The sequence below is a fragment of the Buceros rhinoceros genome, unplaced genomic scaffold (genome assembly GCF_000710305.1).
Source record: "Buceros rhinoceros silvestris isolate BGI_N320 unplaced genomic scaffold, ASM71030v1 scaffold43537, whole genome shotgun sequence".
In the NCBI taxonomy this organism is placed as follows: Eukaryota; Metazoa; Chordata; class Aves; order Bucerotiformes; family Bucerotidae; genus Buceros; species Buceros rhinoceros.
In genome coordinates this window covers 1,598-20,536 of record NW_010421187.1, presented here as the reverse complement: position 1 = coordinate 20,536, position 18,939 = coordinate 1,598, and the positions used below count along the sequence as shown (strand labels likewise).

Here is an 18,939-nt window from a genome sequence, read left to right as displayed (position 1 = left end):
TCCAGCGGTGGCCCGCAGACGCCCGGAGTGGGGGCACAGACGTTTCAGGTCAGTTACTCGTGGTGGGTGGGAAGGCGCGGCCCTGCCGCGGCTGCTCTGCCTCCAGCATGCTCCCTGCCTGCACACCCCAACACCTCTGCCCTTAAACCCATCACACCCCATTGCTGACAGCCTGCCAGCTCTGGTGTTCTGCTGGCTGATCGTGCCCTGTCCTTGCTCGAAACAGCTTGAGTCCCTCCAGGGATAAAGGTAAACTATCAGTAAAATATCAAGCAAAAGCAATGAAAGCTTGGATGAAATACTCTTTTCTGGAAAGCATGAGTGTGCAAACCTGCCCCCACCGAGGTCCAGTTAGCCACAGGAAACGGCAAGTGGCCTGACACCCCAGCACTGAGTTTTGCCTGTTCTCAGCCTGGTGGTAGACGGCTGCTGTAGCTTCTGGGGCATGTGGCTTGTGGGAGCTCTGCTGAAGGGTGTCCTAAAGCGACCAGGAGTTAGTGTCATGACATGCCTTATCTGCCGAGGGCTGGACACTGCAGCTAAAGTGACTCTTTTCTGTCTCTTCTTGAGAAAGCAAAGCCGAATCTTTATGGAATCACGTCCGGGCCATGACCAGAGACTAAAATAAAGTGCAGAAGTAATCCTGGCTGCTGGAGGGCAGGGGGACAAGTCTTGGAGCGGAGTGTTGTGCCCTCAGACCAGTCATCCTTGACTGGGGTGCGGGATGAAGGGTGGTAATTGAATTGCCCAGCTTTTAAGCCGTGTGGCGGGACAGTTAAAAGTGATGCTCCCTCCTGCCACGCTCTGTCCCACTGCCACTCTTGCTCTGTCATGTGGAGGTGCTGGATGGTGTAGGAATAGCAGTGACGGGTGCTTGATGCCATGTGTATAGCAAAAATAGATGTGGTTGGACTGTGATGATGCAAAGCAAGAAGAATCCTTTCTCCTCCAATTTCTTCATCTTTGCTTTCAGTGCAGCTCCTGCCAGGCTGCCATTTAGCAGTGGGGCTGGGGGCTTTTCCATCCCCAGCACCTTTCTGGGGTGCTTTTAGGCTGAAACATGTTGATAATGTCCCTTTAAAAAAGGCTTACCCTCATTCAGGTCATTAATTCATCCTCAGTGATGAGCTATCGACTGTAACGGGCAGGGAGCTGCTGTTTCATCACGTGAGGTCATTGCCACTGGGAAGCAGCAAGAGAAACCCGAGGTTTCTGGAGTAATTGCAATACTCATGTACAAGTATTACCTCATACGAGGTTGCAATACTCACTTATGACTCGTTGCTCAAGTCTTCTGCAGGAGCTGGATGTAACATAGGAAATATCCTGCAGTTACTTGCATGGTCTCATCCCTCCTGCCCCTGATTTTTGACTTTGCAGAAGGTGCTCAACAACCTTCGTCAGATGTTTCCCCAACCCTATGGAGCCGGTATTCTCTTTCCCAGGGGCTTGGTGGACTGGTCTTGGTCCCGATGAGATGGTCACGGGAAGTATGTGCTTTGAGGAGGAAGATTTAAGAGCACTGATACTAAATAGCTGGTGAGGCAGCAACTACACAGGCAAAGCTCAGGATAGGTGGTCCTAAAGGTGGTGCAGGACCCAGCAGGAAAGGCAAGTTTTCTTCTAAGCTCAGCCCTGCAGGTGGGATGTGCAGCGAGATCATTCCTCTCTGAAAAGAGATGCTGACATGGAACAGGTCCAGGAGGCGGTGGTGAGACTGATAAAAAGAACAGAAAAACGTGAGAGTGAGGGGAGGGTGAAGGAGGATTTGTTTAGTCTAGAGGAGGAGAAGATAACAGGCTTTGTGTGAAGGGCTGCCTTGAAAAGACAGGCAGAATTAGGAGAAAGACCTAAGCACTTGGTTGTTCAGACATGGGAGGTGAAGGTGGTGCCATTCCTTGGCTGGAGGTTTTGGGAGGAACAGGACAAACATCTGGGACTACCACATCCATCCTGGTGCTGGGACTGGCCTGAGGGATTCCCGAGTCCCCTCCAAGCTCGTAGTAAGTGAGTTGGCCCACAACTCTGTTTTATCCTGAGCCTTTGGTAAGCCTGTCTTGCAGCAGGCATGTTAAGATCAATGAGGTGTCAACACCCTTTCCTGAGGCACCCGCAGTCATGGCACTGGTTGGGCTTGTGTTAATGGATGCTTGGGGTGGGGGGGGCTGGCTGGGGCTGCTTTGGGCATCTGTGTTGGGATCCGACATCTGCAGCATCCAACCCCAGAGAGTGTCTGGAATAGGTCAGAGAAAGGGACAGAGTAGGGAGGGAGGAGCCTGCCTTCAGCCAACAGGAAGGATGTGGTGAAACCATCAAATTTCCATCAGTAGAGGTGCTCCAGAAGTTGCGGTGTGCTTGGCAGGGCTGGCAGCAAGGTGGACTTGGGGCTGATGCACAGGAAATGTCCTCCATGAGCCATCCCCTTCTGTCATCAGGGCTCAGAGAAGCACAGGCATCCCCCACAGCTGGAGGGCATGCAAAAGCATCACTGGACAAACATAGTATCTGGCTGTGGTCTGGCCAGATCTCTTGGTCAAACCCAGTGGCCAGCAGACAAATACAGCCAGGTTATAGCTGCGTGTGTGTCCCCCAGGGGGTGGATTAATGGGCTATGTGGTGGGAGGAAAATTGGCCGGACCACCCGCTCACCGTGCTCCCCAGGGGCTGCATGAACCCAGCGGAAAAAGCGCCATTACCTGGTTGAGGAGGAACCTGCCTCATCTCTCTGACCTGCCCGTTTTCCCTGGATCCTTAGTGGTATTTTCCACTCACTCCTTGTGCCGCAGAAACATCAGCAGAGCTTTGACCTATCCCTGCCCCACCGGTTCCAGGGGCAGGGATGGGACGCAGCCGCTTGTCACTCTGGCCGCAGAGGAGACTTCACAGGAGAGGTGGTGCCAAAAACAAAACAAAAACCAACCCCAAAACCCCAAATAAATCCTCCCCTACAGATTAACTAATTTCCTTTAAAACAGGACTTATTTTTTTCTAACCAAGTTGCAGAGGTGACTTCGTGTGCCACAACGCACTGCAGAGAGGGATCGGTGTGTGCTGGTGAAGCAGCTCTTGCCTGCCCTCCACCGCTGTGTACCAGGGACAAGGCACCACGAGGCCGAAGCAGACCTGAAATTTAACTCTAACACAGCGCTGGTGAACTTTCTTGCCAGTACTTTCAGAAGCCTCCTAGCAATAAAACCAGGCAGCTGCTACAGAGATGGTGAAAGAGCATCACAGATCCGGCTGCCTTCAGCAGTGCTGAGCACTAGAGCAGCCCGCCTCGGCAGGGTGGGATGATCCATCAAGCATGGCTTAGTTGAGAAAATAATTCAGAGTTTGGCTGAAAATTGCTTCTGTACTTTTCAAGCCGTGGGGGAATCGTTTTGCTCAGTTTGCCATGACACAATATAATACCTACTAAGTGCTGACAGGATTTTGGAAGCTTTCAGGTCATCAGCCCATAACACTCAGGGATGCTGAGTGAGGTGCAAGGCAACTATCATGGCTGGGTAATTCAATTAATAACTGGGTTTCTGTTAATTACACCTGTACAGGGGCTTAGCGTGACTGAGACGTAGCTCTTAAGCTTTGAAGGATGGGAATGGTGGACAGACGCTGTCAGTAGTGATGTACCAGTAGCTCCTTCCCAACAGGCTACGTTTCTGAGGACTCTCCTAAGGCGATCAGGAAGGTATGGATGTCTGGGACCAATGTGATCAAGCAAAGGCCAGGTGCCAGAGATGGACAGACAAGAGAAGCCCTACAGAGTCAAACCCATCATACTGAAGCAGGAAAAGGAATGGGTCAGCTGCTCTTGGCTCTAAAACCAGCCCTGCTGTGTCAGGAGTACCCACCTTTCATGCAATTGATTTGCTGGAACTGAAATACAAACCGTCAACCACAGAATAAACGGCTTGAACGCCAATTCAGGAGTTAGTAGGGAAAATGGGGTGTTTAGGAACTCATGAAGTTCAGTGGCAAGCTGAAAGCTGCTGCACTGCTTGTGCGAGGGGTGCCTGGAAAGTCACCGCCTTGTGCTCTCCATTCCCCAAGTTCAGTGCCACACTGGACCCAGACACTCTCAAGACCCAGTTTCGAGTTAATTTGTATTTGTAAGCCACCTTACAAGTGGATTTTAGTAACATCTTTCTGAATACACTAGAACCACAGCTACCCTTGACAGCATCAACCCTTGCATGCTGATCTCAGCAGCCCCCTTGAGCTACACCACTCCCCACAGGGACCTTCCTCACGCCCAGGGGACCAGGCAAATGCTGCAGGGTTGTGCAGGGCCTGAAGCATCGCTCATGCCAGCAGAGGCACAAGCTGACCCAGAGTAAACTCCACCTGCACATGCTAGTGAAGACCAGAAGTGCAACGGCACAAACACCGCCCTGCTTCCTTTTCCCCCACGTGCTTTTAAAGTTCTTTCGTCCTCCTCTTGCCAGGAAAGCTGGTCATCAAAGGCCACAGCATTCCGCATGCAGCCCAGCAGATGCTTCTTCTGCAGCCACCGTGGAAGGGGATGCTTCCCTAGCACTGGTGGGACTTGTGCTGAAGTTCAGGCTATGCTCCTCCGCCCTCCCCCGTGATGAAGTTGTTACACGCTGGCAGAGCATCAGGACATCCAGCAGTGATTCAGACGCGGTTTCGAAGCACATCACATACCACAGCAATCTGTCATTCCCGCATAACAGGGCAGCATTACACACGCTGGGCAGCATCTGACCAGGGGCTCTTTCTGGACGGAGGAGCAGTTGGAGTGATTCAGCGGCAGGAAACACCCAGACAAAAGGCTCTCCCCACTGCAAGCCTACCGCAGAGCCAGAGCTGCTACTTTCCCGAAGAGCAGGGACAGCTTTAAAGAGGATTTTAGGGTGCATCTCAGCACGCTGCCTCCCACCAACACATCACCATTTCTGTTTGCAGCCTTTGCGAAGGACGAGTTCGTTTTCATCCCGAGCGAAGCATGGCTCTGCAGTGGATCTGAGCCTTACCAGAAGTACCAGGTATCGCCATGTGGGAAAGGGGAGGGAGGATGCTCTTCTGGCAGCAACGCCATCAGATGAATTCAGCTGCCAGGAACTGCACCACACATTGTGAAATCCTCGTTTTATTAAAACATAAAGCAGCTTACCAAGGGACACACGTTCTTCATCTCTCAATCCCTGCCAAGTGATTTGAAGGAAGCATTAAGAGCACGACCAAGAGTCAAAAGATCTAGACTGCCCGCTCTGTGGAGGAGGAGGATCAGCTCCAGCAGGTGGGACTCTGCCTTCCCCAGAAACACTCCTGCACGTGTATCCCTAACATGAACTGTGGCCCTGAGACGCTGACAGAGGGCAGGGGCCTGGCGCAGGGATGGGGGATGCTCTTGGCACGGGAGCAGCAGTGCGCACCCCATGGGATGCTTCAGAGGGAGTTCTGACTCTGTTAGGGATGGGATGTTACTGCTGATGCAGTTAGAAATGACCACTGCTCAAACCCTGTTGCCCAGTCTTACAGCCAGACACTAAAAACTGGTAGGGATTTATAAAAAATACCCGGTTATTTGCAAACCCTTCCTCAGATGGCCGGTGTAACGCTGTCAGCTGCCTTCCTCTCCAGGCAGCTGCAGCAGATCAGGCTCTTCCTTGCACGCTCTGCACACTTGCTTTGTGCACATTACTTGTCCAATTGCTTCAGAGCAAAGAGGAAAGCATTTTCTTTCCTCTATCAGTAGAGAACATAAATTGAGTCCCGAAATGAGTATAGTTGATGACACACAAAAAAAATTCTCACCATAAACCAGTGTGGAAAGCTCAGCACATCTTCAAGACAAGATTAAAAAAAGTAATGACAGCATAGATCTAACAGGGTAGATTCAGTACATGGTGCGACAGATAGCCTGCACCGCATCTGCCCAAGAGCTTTTAAATCCAACAGGGGACTCAGTAGTAGAAAACCAAAATAAGTGAGCCTGTGCCGGTGTTAAAAGATGAGCCATCGACTTTGGATGCACTTAATGAAGAACTCTAAGTGCAGTTCCGCCCTCACAGGACAGGAAGTGACAGGTTGTTCCCAGTGGGATGTAGCTCAGTACACAGGCACTTGCCCTGGGATTACCTCTTGGTCTTTTTGTTTGGCTGACAGGACTGTTACAGTAGTTTCCACCAAATAAAAATGGTCTTTGGGGGTAAACCAGGCTCACTGAAGTAAATCTTCCCACTTAAATCCTAATCTGCCATGGCGGTGGTGGCACTTCTCTTTATAGCCGAGTGCCAGCACAGCAGCTCACGCAGCCATGTTTTAAATGCTACCACGAGAGAAGACTGCAGGGACAGGCTCCTGATCCTCACCCTCCAGCACAAGCTCTTGTAATTCACTGTATGAGAACCTGCAGCTTAGGAGAACCAAATCAGGACAAGTGCACGATGGTGCTCAGAAATAAATCAGTATTATTGCATTGTAATTAATCCAGGGTGCCTGAATCTGTGCAACACTGCTCCATCCTGCTCCTTCCTTCCACCCCCCTCCAAAAGAACACACCAAGTTACTGACAACTTCCACTCAAAGACTTAACTAGATCTGACAACCACACTAAGACACAGAGACTGCTGATGAGGATCAGCACAGAAATGCTTCGGAGAGCAGCTGTCTATTCCACTCCCATACAGGAACAGAGGAAATCATCAAACAAGGCTCAAGAGGGTGCAGGACCACAAGGCCCTCTAACTGCTTGTAGTCCATGAAAAAAACTATTGAAAATGCCATAAACAAGAAGCAGAGGAACATCAAAAGCCAAGAGAACAGTGTCAGAGGTAGCCTAATACCTCACTGCTCTTGTTCTCTAGGTCCTCCATGTTTGGTCATCACTGGAGCTATGGTAGGAGGCTGAGGGAATTTCTAGGATGACAAAAGTTCTTTCAAATCTTGCACAGAATGTTCCTGTCAAGTGTATGAAGTTCATGAATCTGAGCAGGCAAAATGGTACTCTACTGCTCGGAAAGCATCGTTAGGGAGTTACTATTGCCTTTTGGCAGATAAAGATGCACTCTTCAGAAGAAGGACAATCATCACTGAAGAAATAAGAAAAACTAGTCTGTTACTTCATTCTTTTCTCTAAGTGTATGGTTACCTATGTCCACTGGAGCCCTCTCTCAATTATTTAAAGGTCTCCAAGTTACAGGTGATGATCTGCTAACAGCTCACCCCCTCAAAGCTCAGCAGCATTACCGAGAGTTTATTCCAAGTCTTGCTCCATGCGTACAGTGTTGCTGAATGATGTTTCTTGCTCCTGCTGCTGTACAAACTGCACACAGACTTCTCTTCACGCTGGGTTGACATCCCAGATGGTGTTACGTTTAGAGAACAATGACCCAGCAACACACAATTCGGGTGAATTTTACTTCTGGGATTTAAACATTATTACAGAATAGTGGCATAAGTGTTGTAGTCTCTTTTCAACCCCTTGGCAAAAGTAAGTAGGAAAAGAAAAAACAAACTTTTAATTTTATTTTTTCACTTTTTGAAAGCATTTTACACAGGTTTTGATCTTCAGAATATCTTGGAATCAGTAGAAAAAACTAACTAAACAGTTTTTCTTTACAATAGAAACCTTTCAGGAGTCAAAATTGAGGCTAAAAAAATACATGCAGAACATACTTCTTTCCAAACACAACTTGAAACAAAGCACCAAACTACACAAATACGCAGAATGAAACAGCGTTTAACATCACAGAAGTAGTCTTCATAAAAGGTGTAAAAGTCACCTATTCACTAGGCACTGTTCACTTGTTTAAACAGAAGAGACAATAAAAATATTGTCCACAAACTTGCGGTTTCAACTCAAAAGGCTGTAGCTAGAAACTCCTCTACATGTCATGCTTTAATAGCGACCTGAAAGAAAAAAACCCAAATATGCACACTATTAGACTCCCAAGGATTGACAGATTAAGAGCTCTATCTAAATTCACTGCCACCCCTCAAATCTGCATCAAATTCGAGAGCCTTATGGTTAGTGTATGACAGAGCCTGGCAGTCAGTACAGTTCTGTCAGTCAGTTCCTTTGGGCAGAAAAACCCCAGTTCCCCCTCATGTGTCCCGAGCTGACGTTCAGTGCCCAGGGCCAGCTCCCCCTGCATCAGGAAAGGCAGTACGCTTGTTTTCATCTGGACACAAAGGGTAAACACGAGAACACAACCTATCCATTCACTCCCCATCCATGACAAAGGGAGCATTGCTAGGAATGCTGTTGTGGTTTATTAACTTTCTGCCATCAAAATGGTGCTTTATCTGTCATGCAAATAAGCAGCTCAGAAAAAAAGCACTGTTTGGCCCTCAGATGAAGTTAACCTCCTCTTTAACTGAGGTTATGTTAGGAAATACAGCTTCAGGGTTGGAAGGTCCGAGGTCTGGAAATTAGGCCTTGCTGTGCTAAAGGTAACCAAACTGTCAGGGTACTACAAACGCCCATTTTAACAGTTTCGGAGAAAGAAACAGGACCTCAGACTTCTTTAAAAAGTGGTGTTAACTAGTTTATTTTTTTGCAAACTAAATATTTGCCCTGTCCTCAAGGTTGCCAGTTGCTCAATGAAACAGTAAAGGGATCTGTGGTTCAAAAAAAAAAACAAACCCACAACCAAAAAAACCCCACACTTGTCTTTATGGACACAAAAACTCAAAAGAAGTTCAGGCAAATTGGAGATTTGATTTTGACATGCGAGCTCCCAGACTACTTACGAGGTGAGTAGGACCGAGATCTGGATCGAGATCTGTAGCCCCCCCGGCTGTAATATGGGGATGGTGATCTCCTCCTGTGAAAAAAGGCATCAAAATCAATCCCTTTGTTAGAGCGAGTGGCAGCAGCTCTATGTGGATACCTCTAACCCCACCCTGGCCCCAAGAGCTTATGTGGGAAAGCTAATGAGCAGATAAAACAGCTCATCAACGTTTGTACGGGATAACAAAGCAAAGATTTGTATTTTCTTAATGCTCTTTCTATTATCAGGTCAGAGTGATATTACTTGGGACTAATGGAAGAAATGTAAGCTCCCTTGCATTCACAATTTAACTACATGCCATTTTACTGCTTCAAGCCAGGAGCATCCCAACCAACCAACGTAAGCCAAATCACACCTTAAGTTAATTTAGTTTTAATCTAAATCACTTGTTCTGAGATGAAGAGCTTATGTGACTAGCAGTCGTCACTGCTACCACCAACCCCACCCCCAAACCCCTCCAATCCAGGCACTCCTTGCCTAGTTCCACTCATCTCCTAATAAAAAAGGAAATCCCCAAACATTCAGGACATTCACTTCTCGGTGTAAATCACAAGCTTTTCCTGCACAAAGCTGCACTAACTGGTCCCTATACTCATCTCGCCCCTTTGCATAGCGATGAGGGAACTCTGAAATGAATTGCACTGCTCACTGAAAAGCTGCCAGTACTGAACATCCACAGAGTTTCTGTTAATGTTTTTAAAGATATCCTACACTCGATTCATAGAATACTCAAAAAATACCCTGTATAAGACTCTTTCCATTGATGACAAAAGCCTTCCTCTCATACCTGTAGAACTGATCCCTGTCTTGGACAGCTCTCCATCCTCCACCGCCGCCGCCACCACCTCCTCTGTGAATACAAATGCAGAATGGATTTTGAAGATTTAAAAAATAAAGTTCATTGTCCAAGCAAAAAGCAGAAAACATTGGTTCCGACACTGGATAATGCTGAATTACTTCATTATGTTTATTTTTATGTATTCCTGGAATGCGCTGGCTAAACTCGGTGTCAAGGAGCAGCCAAAGAGGACTCATGTTCCAGCTGACCAATATTGTATTTACGATGTCACTCTCCAACAAGCAGCAATTTAAGATTGGGACATAGCCTTCGCCTCTAAGACCATTTCTATTCTCAGATGCTTACCCACTTGAGGCAAGCAATATTATTTTTGTTTTATTTTTAGAATAGCAAGATCAATTCACTGTCCTGAGGAAAAAGTTGATTCCAAGGTGGAGGAAGGGAAAAAAAACCCACATCCTTTACATTTTAACGCTTCACAATTACATTTAAACCAGGGTGTTTAAGAACCGAGGTACAACTTCTTATACAGAAGCTGTCTAGCACTGAAACAGCATGGTGTAGAATTGACAGTATGAAATGTTGGGCTGGTACCTCCACAAATTTAGATATGATAAAGCGTCAGCAGGAGACTGAATCAAGTTTGGGTTATGGAACAGTCACTGCCAGAGATGCCTCACAGCAGCTCAAAATAAATCCTAAAATAAAGAAAAAAAGAACAAACTAAAGAACCCTCAAAACACCACACTTTCCATCAGTGGGTCTCTTTTTTTTCCCCTAATCTCCATTTGGTAGGTAGTGTTGGTGGGTTTTTTTTCCCCTAAGGTTATTCTTTAGTTTACAGATACTCTGAGACAAGATTAAGCATCCCACGACAATGAGAAGTTTCAATTTTAACATGACAATTCCCATCTGAAATTGCATTTCCCTTAAGGCTTTGCTGCATAGGGGCAAGGAAGGCAAAGTAATTGTTACCAATTGATTTTCTAGGGCGGAGTACTAGTATGCAATGCTCTACTGCATATTTAACAATTCTAAAGTTCCCTTTCACAAGGAAGCACTTACAACATACACAACCCTATTGTCCTCTCCCTCTCAGAAGGCCAAGGGCTGCAGGATGAGAATCTAACCTGGGCAGTCCATAACATTTTTAAAGTAGTCACAAGCTATTTATGGCTTACTTTCACTGTTTTAGTATCTACTATGAAAAGATATTATAAAGCTTCTCCATTAAGTTTGAGAACACCAGGGTGTGGGGGGTTTTTTTGGTGGCATGTGGTTTAAACCACCTCCTCCCTTTTCTTTTTTAAATATAGGAGATGGAAAACACCCTTGCTGGAATCATCAATATTTTTTACTTTTCCACCCCAAAGCCCTAGCTCACAAGAAACAGGATGGGAGAGCAAGTGGGAAGGTAAGAACATCACCCAGCACAACTGCCTCAAAGAGCTAGACCAAAACCTGGCCACGAATTCTGATCAGCTATGCTTGGACTAGCACACTACCTGAAGCAGTCCATCTTCTCACGTCACTTCTTACTAGTCTGCTCTTCCTCATCTTAGGCATGTCCTCTTCTTTACGTTCACTCACTACTGCAGTCTGCAACTATCCCCACTAGCATGCACCCGGATCAGCCGTAATTACAACTTCTGATAACGTTTTTGCAAACACCTGAGCTGCTGTTTATTACCAGGAATGAAAAACATTAACACTTAAGCACAAAAGACTTAGGGTCATGCCATAACCTGAACAAGGGATAAATTACACTTTAAGAACACGCAAACAAGAGATTTCAAGGACAACCAGTATACTCTGACTGATCCTTACGAAAGGAAATGAGTACTATGAAGGGCAACAATAAAGACAAATGGTGTAAAGCTCTTACCAAAGACTGCACAGCCCAACATCTTTTGCTGGCCCTCAGGTGCATTTACCATTTTGACATGCTTACACAGAACCCCATACAAAAAATGCAAAGCGGGAGAGGCAAGCTAGAAGCACAACTTAACAGGCTTCTTAGCAGGCTACGTTGGCAAGCGTCCTCTGTGCCCCAACACCACAGTGAGCTGCTTCAATTTATCCACTAAATTTCAGTTAATGACTTTTAATACATTAAATGAGATGAGGCTCTGTTAAACTATCCCAAGGAAGTTTTTGTACCCAGTGCTCTAAAATGAACAAGTTTGGTCAAAGAGCCATTACCACAGTATGAAAGCCTACAAACAAGTGCTGGCAAAGCGAAACTCAACCCATCTTGTTCTTACGTGCCCAGTATCAACTTCAGATTTTAGCTGCTACAGTTCTCCAAAATGTTCAAACCACTGATGTTTCAAGAAAATGGACTGTTAGAAGCAGAACTGCTGCCCAGAAATGTGAGCACAACACTTGTGTCTCCTGCATTGCCCAAGATCATGCAGAGCACCTTGATCACCTCCCTGTCCCCAGCAGCACTGCAGAAGCAAAACACCTCATATTAAGACAATAGCAAGGCAGGGAGGGGATAAACAGGAAGGAGAAAAAGTGGCTGAAAGTAGTAGGAGGGGAAGGCAGATATAGCTGCTCTCAGTCACTGACAATGACCATACAAAGCTGGTATTTTCTTCTACAGCTAGGAAGCAAATGAGAGTACACTGAAAGCCAAGATCACCAAATGTAGTATTCCTTTGTCTTTGAGCTATAATTCAAGGTATTTCTATGAATACATAGTTGCCATCAGGAAATAATCATAAATTCACCCACTGCTGATGCATTTAAGTTTACAAACCACCATGAAAATACTACTACAGACTTCTGCAAACACAGGAACATTTGGTAATTTCAGACGGAAAAAATTAACTCGTTTTTGTGTCCAACTTAGTAGTGTCCCAGAAATCATGAGGATTTCATAGGCACCATCCTACACCACGCACCCCTGCCAGGGAACAGCACGCTCAGTGTGGTCCCTGTCTCCCTGGTGCGACCTCAGGGGTTGGCCAGGAGAGCCCCAAATTCCCCAGGCATACCAACCATGTTTTCAACAGATTTTCTATCAACTTTACTAGCCCTCTGACAATGTATATTGTCATCTGAATATTCACCTCTTCCAGTTATGCTATGTCCGACTACTATGCTGTTCAACACAGCCGTTTAGACTGAAGACAGGAAGAAAGAGGAAGTGTGAGTCCTTCAAGTGAATACACACATCCAAACCAAGAGAGTACGTTAAAAAAGCTTTTTTATGCACAACGTCCAATACAGAACAGGCAACGTTCCACCCCTCATTCCTTATTTCTGGCAACATTTGAGGTGCCATAATTATTAGTAGAGAATACTAGTCGCCACTGAAATTTTCCACTTCGTCTACTACGCTATGCTAAAAATTTAAGTTGGCACTGTAATACCAACTCAAGTATTAGATCTGCACCCGTATTCCCACCATTTCAATGCTAACAGATGAACCAACAAAAGATTCTTTTGAAATCAGAGTATGGAGAACATACTCTGTTTTTCAAAACTTAATGCAGATTAAAAAAGCATTACGGACTAACTCATGCCTTAGGTTAAACATCACGAAGTATTTCTCAATCTGACCAACGCAATTTGTACTGAGGAGTCATTTTGGTAAAGATTTCATATAATGGAATCTTACTGAGTGCAAAAGGATTTTGGCATACCTGTGTAGGATGAACTACTTAACATTTCTACAGGTAGAAAAGTAGATGAGAAAGCACAGTTTAAAAAGCAGTTGAGTATTACAAATATTGCCTCACCTGTATGATCTGCTGTAATAGTCGCGATCATCATAACCTCTATCATATCCTCTGTCATAGTAATCTCGTCGTCGTGAGCTGCCACTACAAGAAGTGAAAGAGAATTAAATAAAATATAGAACATTAATATCGTTTGCAGCCCTTTTCACTAGGCATACAGTTGGTTAAATATACACCTCTTTAATGAGCTTATATTATTACCTCACATCCTTGTGGTTAAATTGTGAGCATTCCTACTTACCCATCAGTGCAGATGGGAACACAACTACTGAAATAATTGCTTTTAAAAATGCTTGAACTTTAAGACAGCTACTTTCCTCCTTGATATGAAACCTCTCAACCTTTTGGTACCACAGGCACATGAGGTAATCCACTCTGTGACAACTCTGTTCACTTTTAACTCTCAGAAATCTCCTTTTGGAAGAACTTTCATTTAAAAAAAAATAACCTGCAGTCTCCACACAACATCAACTACACTAGTAGCGTAAGCTGAAAGCCTTGAGAAAACAATTCACATTCTTGAGAACTTTATGTCAAAAGTGTACTACACAGACAGGACAGACTGCACCACACAGCTTCTCAATTACTATTTGGTCATTCACTCTTGATAACTGCAGAAGATGTTAGTATTTGAAGGCACACAGGACAACAACTTAAAATAATTCAGAAATTGTCCAAAAAAATCTTACTGTAGACTTATTTAAATGTTCAGATAGCTCATGTCTGGGCTGCATAACTAAGGATACAGGTTTCTGCTCTCCGTAATCCAGGCTGATCCCAGAACAGTCACTGACAAGTGCTACGTAAATTAACTCCCTCTGTTTAAAAAGCTGGAAAGATATCCATTACTGCTGATGGCTGTCTACATACAGGTTTGCTGCTTCTTTTTAATTCTGAATTAAAAACTCAACCTCCTTTATCAGTTGAGTTTTTTAGTTTTCAGAAGCTTTGCCAGATAATCACATCCATGTTAGCACAGCTCTTGTTGAGTAAAAAAAGAACCAAAACGTAATTAGGCATCAACCGTTTACAGTACTGAAACATCCACATAATGTGCAGCACTCAAGTCATAAGCAAGGAAACAGCTTTCAGAACAGTGCACTAATGCAAACGCCTGATAAACTAGTAAAACCTCACAGAATCAGGTCTCTTAGGGGGGATACAGAACAGTTTTTAACAAAATACAAGACAATTAATCCTATCCCGTAGTGGTTTGGAAAAAAACCCAGACAGTTAACTTACTAAGTGGGTCTTCCCATATAGATTCCAGGGGTAGGGGTGTGAGGTCTTTTTGTTATGGAAAAGTCTACCCGGATCCTTCTCCCATCCAGCTCCATTCCATTGGCGCGTTCCTTTGCCTAAAGAGAGTGATAAAATACAGTTCACTACAGAGAAGTTTATTACCAATACTGGTTTCTAACCACTGCTTCAAGTATTAAGAGAAGTCCTAAAACGGCTCAGATAGGATGCATGTCTAAGTTTCACTTATGCCTTACACATAACACCAAACAAATCCTAAGACACACTAGGCCAGTTGGACGTAAGCTTCAGTCACCACTTAAAATGTGACTTTTACTGCATAAAAAGCCTAAAAGGAACATAATTTAACAATTGTTTCAGAACCTCTGTATTCACCATGACTAAGAGAACCTCTGTATTCACCATGACTAAGAGGAACTTTTAAACAAGCTTACGTAGGGTGATGTAACTATTCCAACACCGAAAATGAAGCAGCATTTAATTTTTAAAAGAGCACTGTTATCTTGGTATTTTTTTTTCCACCAATACATTCTCAAAACCTACCATAACCCTGACACGGTAATATATTGAATCGTAAGTACATCTGAAAACCACTGCTTTTTTCCTGCCAAGTAGCAGGATCTATATCTGAAGTTTCAACCTAACACAGAAGCCTTCATATAAAATTTGGACGACATATAAAATTTGGAGACGACTCTAGAGTGGTGGAATTTATGCAGAATATAAGCCTAATCACAGCCCATAAGCAACACTGCTCTCTAAGGGCTGGCCTGAATGTAGAATTAGGTACCTGATGAATATAGATTTCCCTGCTCATTCTGTAGTGCTTGTAAGCACAAATCCCATTACTTGTTATATGGTATTGATGCTGCTTCAATTTACTGAATCTCTTAGGGTTTCCCACGGACATGTGCAGGCACCAGGAAGCCACATACAGCCTGGCTTTTTATTTTCAGAGATTCCCCCCTGCCCCTTTCAGACTAAAGGACTAGAAGTCAGCAGAGTGCATGTTAGTGCTCCTACAGGTGCTCTGAAATGGCCATCCACATCTAAACATCATCTAAGATCAGATGTGGAGTTAGGAAGGAACTTTCATCTTATAATTAAAAAACAGAAAGCCTGTGGTTTTATTTTCTTTTCTTTCTTGGCATAGTTTGCACTATGACTTGCCTAAAGTTTGCTTTTGTGAATTACACAATAGCTTAGTCTGCACAGGGACCAGGATTCACACCTCTCCAGCCTCTCCTCTGGTATACAGGAGGTATCTTTTCAACTAACTTTATAACATCATGAGGCACCAAGTATTTTTTAGGCCCTGAGTTTCCCCCAGCTATATCCTGTTACAGAATACACATCCCAGCAACTGAGAACACAGCAAACACAACATAATTCTGTACCCCAACCTACTTCCTTAGCATCCTCGACATTTTCAAAGTACACAAATGCAAATCCTCTTGAACGCCGAGACTGCTGATCATACACAATGGAAACATCAGCAATTGGGCCATACTTGGAGAAAACTTCTCGCAGATCTCTTTCTGTGGTATACAGACTCAATCCAAAGACTCCAAGACAACAATTTGGGTCAGGATTTGCCTAAAGGGACAGACAGATAGATAGACATTAGAATAAAATTGCTTGTATCTGTAGCACAACGTATTTCACAAGTTGTCCGAGACAAAACAACAGCAAAAAGACACCTTGCTAAAAGACACTTATTACAATCAAGCCTACAGATACACAAACCTCATTTCAAAAAACACTTCATGTTTCTCGGGGTACTGTACAAACTACAGTTACAGCACATAGCAGGTCCTGTATTTAAAAAGTTTTCCCTCCAAAGGCTAGCTGATGACCGTTGAATGTGGAGAGATATACACAGAGGAAGGCGTGGATCACATCTTCATTTGTGTTACTAATCTTTCCCTCCACTTTAGCACAAATCACACCATGCTCAGCCACATGGGCCTGTAAGGCAGCTAAAAACAAGCTGGTGTGCATGCCCATTTAATAAAGACACTGTCAAAACAGCTTTTCATGAAATGTTTTAGTTTTCCAAGCTTTCTAATCAAGAAAAGTGCAAATGCTTCTCCCTGCTAATTCCACACCCATACTTCACTGCATATAAACAGGACACCCTGAACCCACAATCCTAAGCAAATTTAGGGAGATCCTAATGGCTTATCAAAAAACAAGTGACAATTAACAGTATTTTTTTAAATAGACCTGAGCAGGAAGCAGAATGTTTTTTTCTGGAACACTCCAATTAATTGAGTGGTTTCATGATGCATTCAGGACTACGTATGAGTCATCTACCTCTATAACAGACATACCCTGTTTCCAATATGACGTCTGCGAGTAGACATGGGTGAATGGCTGTGACTATGTCGTCGACGGTAATCGCGGCTGTAAGACCTACTTCTGGATCTTCTGTGAGAGCGGGAACGAGAGCGTGATCTTGTGTAGTGTCTGCGGGAACTCCTCCTTGATCTAGATCTGAGGAAAAAAAAGAGAAAAGTACAGTGTTGGGTTTTTTTAACCCTTAAAAAAGTATGTCAGATATTTGCAAACAAAGAGCCCAGATAACCATTTTCTAAAAACCTGCAGTACCACATGATACAGCTATAACCAATTTAGTCACTGCTCTCAAGGACTGTGTGCTAAATCTTTACAATTAGATTACCGTAGATGCTCTCAGAGCATTTCTATTGCAGAACAGGCACCTCAACTTCTGTCTCAGTTACCTTTTAATTCCCCAATAGCTTTTACCTTTCTCTAACAAGGCTATTTTGGTTTAACACAGTATATGCATAAAATATTCACAGCATTTACAGCAGCATTTAACAACTGGGGTGGGTTTCTTCTAAAGACTTAACAGAAAGAGGAATAGGAATAAATGTGACTTAACACAAAGCATGCACAATTGGAGGAGTGCACACTTCTGCTCACTCTAGCACTCAAACTAGCACTGCTTTCAGCAACACTGAAAATACACTTTTTACACAATGCATAATTACAAGCACAGAACTCTGGCAAATGCCCCTGAAACACAGCTTAACACAATTCAAGAAATTAAGCAGTAGTAGGTTTATCTGCCTTCTGGTATTTCAACCATTATTTAACATCAGCTGTTCATGACTTTTTACATGTTCACACTTCAAGTGTATTTAGGCAAAGGTGCAACTGCTCACTAATTTCAGCCCAGGTCTGCTCAGAACATTTCCCAAAATGTTTTCTGACAGCACTAGCTCTGTGGAGACGAAGTTCTGAAACACTTCAATTCCATCTACTAAACCCTCAGCCCTCCCAACACAGACAGTTTTAGTTGAAAAGCTGGACAGGCACTTAAACTGGAGTATTACACCAGCTTGGCCTGCTGATGACAGTCACTGAATAATCTGCATTCCACACAACTACAAAGAAAATCACTGCAAAGCTAAGAACTGTTTAATATCCAAAGGCTCCTAGTCATAAATCATTAATCTTCAGACTCTTGTTTGTGTCTTAAATGTCCTTCCTCTAGTCTGTGGGAGCCAAGAGCTTCCATAAGCCATGAAGCCAAGAACAGAGACCATAAGCTACCATCATTTCACAGTAACATCGCCACTAGGCTGGCATGAGCGAAGCTCTTAACCTGAATCCATTTTTACTGAGCATTTAACAGCTTCTTCCATAGACAGAATTTCTCACTGTCACCAGACAGCCAAACTGCACAATATAAATCCTGTACATTACAGGCTGCCTGAAAAAAAATGCCTCCAACCTCATCAGAAATGAGCCAGCCAAGTTGTCTCTCAACTCCAAAGATGTATACGTATCCAGGAGAAATTACTTCAGTGTGTCCCACTACAGTATTTCTAACTATGCACAGAAGTATCTATAACTATGTATATAAGCTATATATGGAACTATGTATATTGCTTATACACAGAAGTATGTATAACTACGTGTAGAAGAAGAGGAGACCTTTCCTGAGGCAGAGAAGACAGTAAAGACAGAAATAATAATAATAAATAATTTAAAAGTGCAACATATGCATACAGACACATTTCAACTGTTGACAGAGAAATAAACTGAAGGCAAACACATAACTGATGGTTACAGGTAACAGAATGCACCCATTACGCTGAACAAGAGCCGGACACTTGGAAACCAGGCAGTCCATCACGTGGGAGAACAAGGCTTATTTTAAATACGCGCTGCTTATATCGCTGCTTTAAACATCATACTGCCATTATTCTCCTTTGCCACAAAGCCACTGCAGTTGAAAATCCTACTCCTTCCTCAAGACTTGTTTAGACTTGACAGAGTCAGCCAAAGATAGTAAACTTGCTATGCTGCTGCTAAAACCTTCAATAAAAGCCTATTTTAA

At 44.1% G+C, this 18,939-nt stretch overlaps 1 protein-coding gene across 2 annotated transcripts; it reads right to left on the bottom strand.

Annotated features, from left to right (window-relative positions):
* Positions 1 to 7,476: 7,476 nt before the first annotated feature.
* Positions 7,477 to 17,064, bottom strand: TRA2B (transformer 2 beta homolog (Drosophila)). 2 transcript variants are annotated; one of them, XM_010139561.1, is made up of 7 exons: positions 16,901 to 17,064; positions 15,975 to 16,163; positions 14,550 to 14,665; positions 13,308 to 13,391; positions 9,547 to 9,609; positions 8,719 to 8,792; positions 7,477 to 7,875 (listed from the first exon to the last, which is right to left on the bottom strand). In XM_010139561.1, the coding sequence occupies exons 1-7, from the start codon at positions 16,931 to 16,933 to the stop codon at positions 7,865 to 7,867; spliced, it is 570 nt and encodes a 189-aa protein (XP_010137863.1). In that variant the 5' UTR covers positions 16,934 to 17,064; the 3' UTR covers positions 7,477 to 7,864. The 2 variants fall into 2 exon arrangements, with proteins under 2 accessions (XP_010137863.1, XP_010137864.1); XM_010139562.1 differs by lacking the exon at positions 7,477 to 7,875 and having other exon boundaries at positions 8,711 to 8,792; positions 16,901 to 17,060.
* Between the last annotated feature and the right edge of the window lie 1,875 nt (positions 17,065 to 18,939).